General features: G+C 45.2%; 2 protein-coding genes across 6 annotated transcripts in view; one reads left to right on the top strand and one right to left on the bottom strand.

Moving 5' to 3' along the window:
* The window catches only part of LOC133512693 (gap junction alpha-8 protein-like), a 40534-nt gene extending 39797 nt beyond the window's left edge, over window positions 1-737 (bottom strand). Inside the window, exon 1 of one of the 2 annotated variants that reach the window (XM_061842548.1) lies at window positions 652-737. The gene's annotated coding sequence lies outside the window, so the exon portion shown is untranslated. The remainder of the gene's footprint in view (window positions 1-651) is intronic. The other variant, XM_061842549.1, reaches the window with a different exon arrangement.
* On the top strand, window positions 683-7011 carry acp6 (acid phosphatase 6, lysophosphatidic). 4 transcript variants are annotated; one of them, XM_061842554.1, is made up of 11 exons: window positions 683-815; window positions 2191-2390; window positions 3471-3599; window positions 3705-3835; window positions 3916-3995; window positions 4058-4145; window positions 4229-4361; window positions 4957-5057; window positions 5144-5236; window positions 6472-6637; window positions 6696-7011. In XM_061842554.1, exons 2-11 carry the CDS (start codon window positions 2202-2204, stop codon window positions 6828-6830), a joined length of 1245 nt encoding a protein of 414 aa, XP_061698538.1. In that variant the 5' UTR covers window positions 683-815; window positions 2191-2201; the 3' UTR covers window positions 6831-7011. The 4 variants fall into 4 exon arrangements, with proteins under 4 accessions (XP_061698538.1, XP_061698536.1, XP_061698537.1 ...); XM_061842552.1 differs by lacking the exon at window positions 683-815 and adding an exon at window positions 848-1240; XM_061842553.1 differs by lacking the exon at window positions 683-815 and adding an exon at window positions 1329-1622.
* Window positions 7012-7978: the final 967 nt, after the last annotated feature.

Genomic DNA, 7978 nt, shown 5'->3' with positions numbered 1-7978 from the left:
GCATTCAAGTCATAGGCACTAAAGTAATTTTCTTTCGGCTTGTCCCGTTAGGGGTCGCTACAGCGTCTGTTCTTTAAAAAAAAAAAAAAAATGACTACTGGATAGCGGATACACATCGAGCGGTATGTCGATTGGTTGAAGCCAGTTGGCCGCCATCTTGGTACTCCAAAACGTGTGGGGAAAATAATTTACAGATTGGATTATGGCGGGGTTTTATTCCAAATTTGGCATGTAGAATTAAAATTGGTCGTGTGCGTTTGACATTTTTTTTTCAGTTCTGGTAACATGGAGGATTTTTAATTCGACTCGGTAACCCAAAAAAGGCTACATGCAAAAGAAAGACAGAACACCGCGACGACCACAAAAGCTTGCATATTATCTAAGGCCTGATTTTGTTAACATTTCCCAAAATACGCTGTTAGATATATTTTTGGAAATAAGGACTCGCAAATGGGAAAATACAAGCTCAACCCATTGTTCATTTATTGTCTCTGCGACGTCCAATTTAAACTTGTTGAAAATCTAATTCAATTTGCAGACAACAACCGTAAACAAAACTTTGTTCAAGTGAATTAAGCTCATCACAAAGTTAAAAAAAAAAACCTTTACAAACAAACTTTTACAGTGTCAAAGTAAATTTTTCCAACTTACCTGTGGAATGTTTTCTCACAGCCACCAAACTGCTTGTACAGGTGGGCATGATTGTTTTGAGAGTATCAAGATGGCGGATGGCGACCCCCAGTTTTGGTGGCCAATGAGCGAGCAAGTCTTTTTTTTAGTTCTGTGGTCATAGCCCGAGTAATACATTCTAGAATGTAAGTTATTTGTCGGGGGGGAACTCAATACCAATTGTTATATTGATGTCACTTTTATGAGCCATAAAGGACATGAGTATCAGACACCGTGTTTGTCAAGTTCAAGACAGTAATAAGATCAGTTGTTCAAAAGTGGAAATCCATTAGGTCGCTATTTTTATATGCAAACAAGCATGTAATTTAATCTCCAGGAATATTATCACCTATCCGTTTGGAAATAAATTCAGGGTTCTTTACAATAATAATGAAAAAAAAAATAACGTTAACGCAGCAGAGGGCTCATGGGGAATGTAGTTCTTAAGTCTCGACTAAGTGCAGAGTTGTGCTACATTTCCCGACGTAATGATCTGACAACCGGCATCTGAAGACACTTCTTGGCCGAGGCTGACACAGAGTCTTCATTTTAGCTTTTGCTTCACGACTCGGTAAGACGCTTCGGGGAGTTCAGCGTGTCCCCTTTTTTCCATTTTTGTTGCTAGTTCGGCTGACATTTGAGTCGTCGTTTTGCCTTCGTGCGGCAAAGAGCTGAAGCTAGCATCGTCCGTCTTCTCGCCCGCTAGCAACGAACCGGCGGCGCGGTCACTCAACTGACGATTCTACTGTGACAATATTCTACGTAATGGCAACCGAGTAACGCTTTATGGTTATGATATTAGACGTAGAACGTCAAAAAGTCGTGACGCCAGCACACGGCCCCTTTCAACGCTAACGTTTCCTTCACGCTCCTCGTAACGTTACACGGAGTCCTCGATTTACAACGGCGTTCCGTTTATTTTTCTACACTGGTGACGTAAACCAAATTTGTACGTAAGTACACTAAATGACCATAACTGTATAAAAAATTAAAACTGAGGATCGCTTGTTGTCACCTACGTCGTCTCAACACCAGTCCGTGTAAATATGAATTAAAAAAAAATATAACACTATGTAGCACATGCTTTGTTGGGAGTTAGCAGGCCTTTAGCGATTTATGTGTTTTAGAACTGGTTTGTTATGAATAAATGCAGGGCAGCTTAAGGGGAGTAACAGAATTAATATGCATGACATTACTGGGAGAAATTGTCAGTTGCCTTTGTAAAGCTTGCATTAGAATTTTTGCTACACTCAGACACATATGCAAAAACTAATTTTACGGTATTTTCCATATCTCGCCGATCACGTGTCATTCCGCTAAAGTCCCAAAATTGTGCAACCTTGAAGTCGCACGTTGTGGTGGAATTTATTAATTTGTCTGAGGTTTTTGGAAAAGTTAAGACTCACACTTTAGAACCCGTACAAGAACACTGAACAGTTTCATAAAATGTCACCGCGATAGTTGCATTATTATATTTTCAAACTGTAACTGCTCACCTCGATGCATTTTTATCTTCTCCAGCTATAACGGCCATGAGGAAACTTTGGACCAAAGTGGGCGTCTTTGGCTCCGTGACCATCGCCTTCGGGTCGGTGTGGTGGTGGAGGCAGAGGAGCGCCGACGGCGGCTCCAAAGCGTCGCCGTACGAGCTCAAACTGGTTCAAGTGCTGTTCCGGCACGGCGCTCGGACGCCGCTTAAATCCATACCTGACGTGCTGCAGGTAAAATAGAGCGTTCAAACCGCCGTGACGGCTGCAAACAACGTTTTTGCTCGCTTGGCGGAAGGATGACTCAAAAACTACAATTACTTGCGAGGCTTTGCACTTTTCCTCAAAATTCGAAGCGTTCCAGTGGTTGGGCAGACTGGAGAGCAAAAGTACGACAAAATAAAGTTGTAAAGTGACTACAATGAAGAGATTTTATGTCACCAAAATAGAAAAAAAATATAAGTCAGGAAAAGGAAATATTTTTATTCGATAAAATGTTAGCATGGTGACTCAGTTGGAAAGTGTTGACCTCACAGCTCGGAGGTCCCGGGTTCGATCCCGGACCTGCATGTGTCGAGTTTGCATGTTCTCGCCGTGCCCGTCTGGGTTTTCTCCGGGCACTCCAATTTCCTCCCACATTCCAAAAACATGCAACATTAATTGGACACTCTAAAATTGCCCATATGTGTGATTGTGAGTGCAAATGGTTGTTTACGTTTGTGTCTCGCGATTACTTGTGAGGATTTTCTCCGGGCACTCTGGTTTCCTCCCACAACAACAAAAAAAAAAAAAGCATACAATACCACAGTGTTATCATTCATGATATGACAATTTGAAATTTTGGTACAGATTTGAAGAAAAATCACAGAAGTTAATATACAAGATTTAGCTTCGCGGGCCACATAATATCATGCGGCGGGCCTGATCTGGCCCATGGGCCTTGAGTTTGACACGTGTGCTCTAAATCAATGTAATAAAGTAAAGAAAAAAATATTTGTATTATATGACGTTAATCACATTTTTTTAATCCTGTGTTTATCACTAAAAAAATTTAAATCCCTTTATTCAAATGATTGAATTTAAGTCCTGGCATTTTTTTCCAAAACGATTTGGAAACAAATTGATGACAATGTCAGAAAATAGGGCAAAATGTCCTTTTCCTAAAGTCTTATTTTGATGAAACACAAAAATAAAATGATCACCTATTTACAGAGAGGCGGAAATTATAAATAAGGGGATTCATTTTATGGCATCACTGACTTAATTGTTTCACCTGCAACATTGCGATGGAAATGTTTCTTTTTCTTCGGGAAGGCGCAATGGGTGCCGACCCTGTTGGAGCCCCCGGCCCACACGCACATCGACTACGTGGTGACGGACCTCGACGGGGGGCCCCGACCGCCGTCTCCGCTGGAGGACAGCTACAGGAAGAAGAAGCTGAGCGTGAGTAGGTTTCTTTGTCCCGCTCGACGAAGACCGACGCAACGTTTTCTTTTTCTCCACGCGAGCGTTCGAGTGACTCTCTCTAGTGTGTGTCGACCTTATAAGGGCGGCGTGTTCGCCGGTCAGCTGACCACGCTGGGCATGCAGCAGCTCTTCGAGCTGGGCGAGAAGATGAGGAGGAGATACGTGCAGGAGGTTCCCTTCCTCAGTCCGACCTTCTGCCGCGATGAGGTCTAGTAAGTGAGGAGTGGAGGTGGGCGACGCCACCGAAATACAGTGGGCGGGGTCTAATCTATTCGTTATTTTGCATGTGAAGCGTGCGGTCCACCAACATTGTCAGGACCATCGAGTCTGCCAAGTGCCTGTTGGCAGGGCTCTTCCAGCAAAAACAAAAAGGTACGCTCACTCCCGTTTTTACTTTTATTTTAATTTTTACTTCTTTCTTTTTGCTTGCATAGAAATCGTTCCCATCTTAACCACAAACGCGGAGTCGGAAATCCTGTACCCCAACTACCACGGGTGCCGGCTGCTCAGAACGCTCAGCGGGTTTGTACGACGACGCAAAAGCGGGAATTTTGTGGGTACTCCCCCCTCCCCTCCCCAACGCGTGACTTGCGTTTACACACCAGCGCCCGCCTCCAAGAGGTGGTCCTCCTGCCGGACGTGGCGGCCGACCTGAAGAGCATCCGCCGCGAGTTGGGCATCGGCAACAAACCGGACGTGGACTTTGTCCTCATCAGGGACGACATGGTCGCGAGACAGGTGACGCCCGCTCGGCATTGTGGGAAACTAGCCGGGGAAAAGGACCACAAATGGGAGTTTAAAAAAAAACAAAAAAAGTAGAGCGTGAGTGAATCCTATAAAGTCCGAAATCAATTCAGAGGGAATCATGTTTCAAACCTAGCGTAGTTCCCAGCCTACAGAGTGCACCTGATTATAAGCCTCACCCAGTACATTTGTAAAGGAAATACCATTTGGTACATACATACGCCACAGCTGTGTAAAAGGCACAAGTGCTCACATTAAAACCGACATTGAAACACGAGATATTTACAAAGAAAAACGGTACACAGAGTTTAACGCAAGTGCTGCTGCACTAACGCTAACACGAGCACCGCTGCGTTAATGCTAATGCTAGCACTGCCGCGCTAACAGGGCCGGCCGGTGTGACGGTCTGATCGTTCCCCCGTGCTGAAAAGACATCCATAGCAAACATGAACCATCGGCAACAAGTTGATGGATTGCACATGTGGAAACATGGATGGGGATGTTTCAGAATTTATCATCATTGTACGAGACTGCAAAGTGAAACGTGTCAGGTAGCAAAAGTTAGCCGTACGCGTACGTCCGTTGTCAGGCTCACGGGCTGCCCTCCCCCCCCGCGCTGGACACGTGGAGAAGCCGAGTGGAGCAGAGAGCCGTGGACACGATGCTGTACTGCTACCAACCCAGCAAGAGGTCAGCCATTGTGACGAGGACTCGCAATCGGAGTCAACGCTGACGGCGTGATAATATTGTCTCAAATAATCTTTGTGTGTCGACAGGGAGAACTTGCAGTTGTGCGTGGGACCTCTGCTGCACATGTTCTTGCTCAACATTGAGCAGAAGCTGCAGGGGAGTTCGGCAGAGCCCAACAGGTGACGCGTGTGCACCTTTTTCTAGGTGGCCGGCGGGGTTGACAGGGAGCGTTTGCAAAATATTAGACAAGTTGGACATCGGGACCATTGAGACTATGAATTACAATAATTTAGTTTTGCAAGGTTTCTAACAGAAATGATATTTGCCATGGGCGGCAGCTGGTAAAGCGTTGGCCTCACAGTTCTGAGGACCCAGGTTTGATCCCGGCCCCGCCTGCGTAGGTTTTCTCCGGGCACTCCAACTTCCTCCCACATCCCAAAAACTTGCGACATTGATTGGACACTCTAAATGGTCAGTGCAACTGCTTTTTTGTCTCAATGTGCCCTGCGATTGGCTGGCAACCAGTCCAGGGTGTACCCCGCCTCTTTCCCATTGACAACTGGGATAGGCTGCAGCACTCCTTGTGACGCTCTTGAGGATAAGCAGCAAAAGACTGATCTTTGCCATCAATTTTTTTTATTAACTTAATTTTTTTTCTAAATATTGACATTTAAATTGACAATTTAGAGATGCACTTTCTGTTCTACAGCAATGATAGTCCTGTTAATTCCGACAACTATGTCTATTATCCATCCATCCATTTTCTTTGCCGCTTATCCTCATGAGGAGTGCTGGAGCCTATCCCAGCTATCAACGGGAAGGAGGCGGCCAGCCAATCGCAGGGCACACAGAGACAAACAGCCACACTCAGAATAACAGCTAAGTGTCCAATTAATGTTGCATGTTTTTGGGATGTGGGAGGAAACCAGAGTGCACGCAGGCGCGGGGAGTACATGCAACCTCCACTCCACAGGCGGGGCCGGGATCTAACCTGGGACCTCACAACTGTGGGGCCAATGCTTTCCAGTTGATACACCGTGGCGCCTGTCTATTATTCTTATTACCTACATGGATTTATCCCCATTAACAATCTGAATTTCCGTGAATTCCTGTGGAATTATTCCTAATAATTTTTTAAAATTCCCTTATACTCTCATTTGTGGATTTATGCCTTTTGAGGCATTTAAATTCCTTTTTATTCGCATTGAATTGCCTTGGATTTATCACTTTTAATCATGTCACCTGTCAATTCCTTATATTCTCATTTTTCTCTCCTGTTTTCAAAAGTAATTTCTCACCTGCCATGAAAAAAAACACCAAACTTACAATGCTTATTAAATGCATGCTAAAATTTACATTTCCTTTTAATCCAATGTATTTTACTAAATGTAATCCTGTCATCCTCGCCAAACAGGAAGTTGTTCCTGTACTCGGCCCATGACACCACTTTGATCCCGTGCCTGATGGCGCTGGGAATTTTCGACATGAAGTGGCCGCCGTACGCCGCCGACGTCACGCTGGAGCTCCACCAGCACCGGCGCACCAAAGAGGCGTTTGTCAAAGTGTCCTACATGGGCCAGGTAGGAGCGAGACGGCGCCGCCCAGTTGCCCGTGACCAATCGAGTTTCCTCTCTCCAGGATCAACTTATTCCTGGCTGCAGCGGCCTCTACTGCCCCCTGCAGGAATTCCAGAAGGTGCTTTCAGCGTACTCGCTGGACGGCGACCTTTACCGGTCGCTTTGCAACAGCGCGGGCGACCCGTCGAAACTCTGAACACGTGCGCCGTCGTAGCAATTGCACATCATGTCCACATCGACTAGTGTTTTGTTTTGTTTGGTTTTGCTGACAAACCGAATGTCGCTTCATTCCTCAGGGGAAGACTTAAATGACATTTTTATACACAAATGAGGTTGTGTACAACAGTCACTTGCAGTGTGTTTATATAAACAAGCATCAACACAGTCCTGTCCCAAGTGCTTTTGATTTTGAGCGCTAATTACGAGAGTTTGTAATACAGCACAATTGGTGAGAAATGAATGATTGAATGTTTTGAAGCAATGGAGGGAAGTTGAACACCCATCCAACGAGAACCCAGAACAGTCAGATTCTCTCATTTTGTTAAAAAAAAAAAAGCACAAAATAGACTCTTCTGGTGAGAAGGCATCAGACCGAGACGTCTATTGGGCGCAGGACCATATTTGGTTGCAAAACGGACACCCGATCAACGGGAAAAGTCCTTGTCACACTGAAACCTCCAAAGTCTGTTATCAGACTGGCTTCCAAGCAGGGACAAACTGTGGCCGTCCTAAAGCATTTCACTGCAAAGCCAAACTTTTAAGTAGCTTTTTATAACTACATTCACCCATCCATTTTCTTATCCCGCTTATCCTCACGAGGGTCGCGGGGAGTGCTGGAGCCTATCCCAGCTGTCAAGGGGCAGGAGGCAGGGTACACCCTGAACTGGTCGCCAGCCAATCGCAGGGCACATCGGGACAAACTCAACAATCACAGCTAGGGGGAATTTGGAGTGTCCAATTAATGTTGCATGTTTTTGGAATGTGGGAGGAAACCGGAGTGCCCGGAGAAAACCCACGCAGGAACGGGGAGGACACGCAAACGCAGCCACGTTCTGGGTGCCCGGAAGAGGTCAAGTGGTCGAAAACAGTACAGAGTAGATAGCGGCAGAGAAGGCTGAAAAAAAGTTTTGAGTCTGAGATGGAAGGAAGTATGGAAGGATGGTCAAAGGAAAACATGAAGCGGGCCAAGGGTAAAGCATGAACGCTCAGATAAGAGGGGAGGTGTGAACACAGCAACGCAAAAAAAAGGTGAGGATGCAACAATATGAAACAAATCTGTGGGAAGGAAGCAAAATATGCCATAAAAAAAAAAAAATCTAAGAAAAATATACAGTATATTTAGGT

Source organism: Syngnathoides biaculeatus, chromosome 14, assembly GCF_019802595.1.
Source record: "Syngnathoides biaculeatus isolate LvHL_M chromosome 14, ASM1980259v1, whole genome shotgun sequence".
Taxonomy (NCBI): domain Eukaryota; kingdom Metazoa; phylum Chordata; class Actinopteri; order Syngnathiformes; family Syngnathidae; genus Syngnathoides; species Syngnathoides biaculeatus.
The sequence above is the reverse complement of the archived record's forward strand: the minus strand, read 5'-3'. Positions and strand labels throughout refer to the sequence as shown.

Excerpts from the sequence above, each read along its gene's own strand:
- acp6 (XM_061842554.1), top strand. The coding sequence starts at position 2,202 with ATGAGGAAACTTTGGACCAAAGTGGGCGTCTTTGGCTCCGTGACCATC. Across the intron at positions 4,146-4,228 it reads CTGCTCAGAACGCTCAGCGG|CGCCCGCCTCCAAGAGGTGG; the intron begins GTTTGTACGACG and ends TTTACACACCAG. Across the intron at positions 5,237-6,471 it reads AGTTCGGCAGAGCCCAACAG|GAAGTTGTTCCTGTACTCGG; the intron begins GTGACGCGTGTG and ends CTCGCCAAACAG.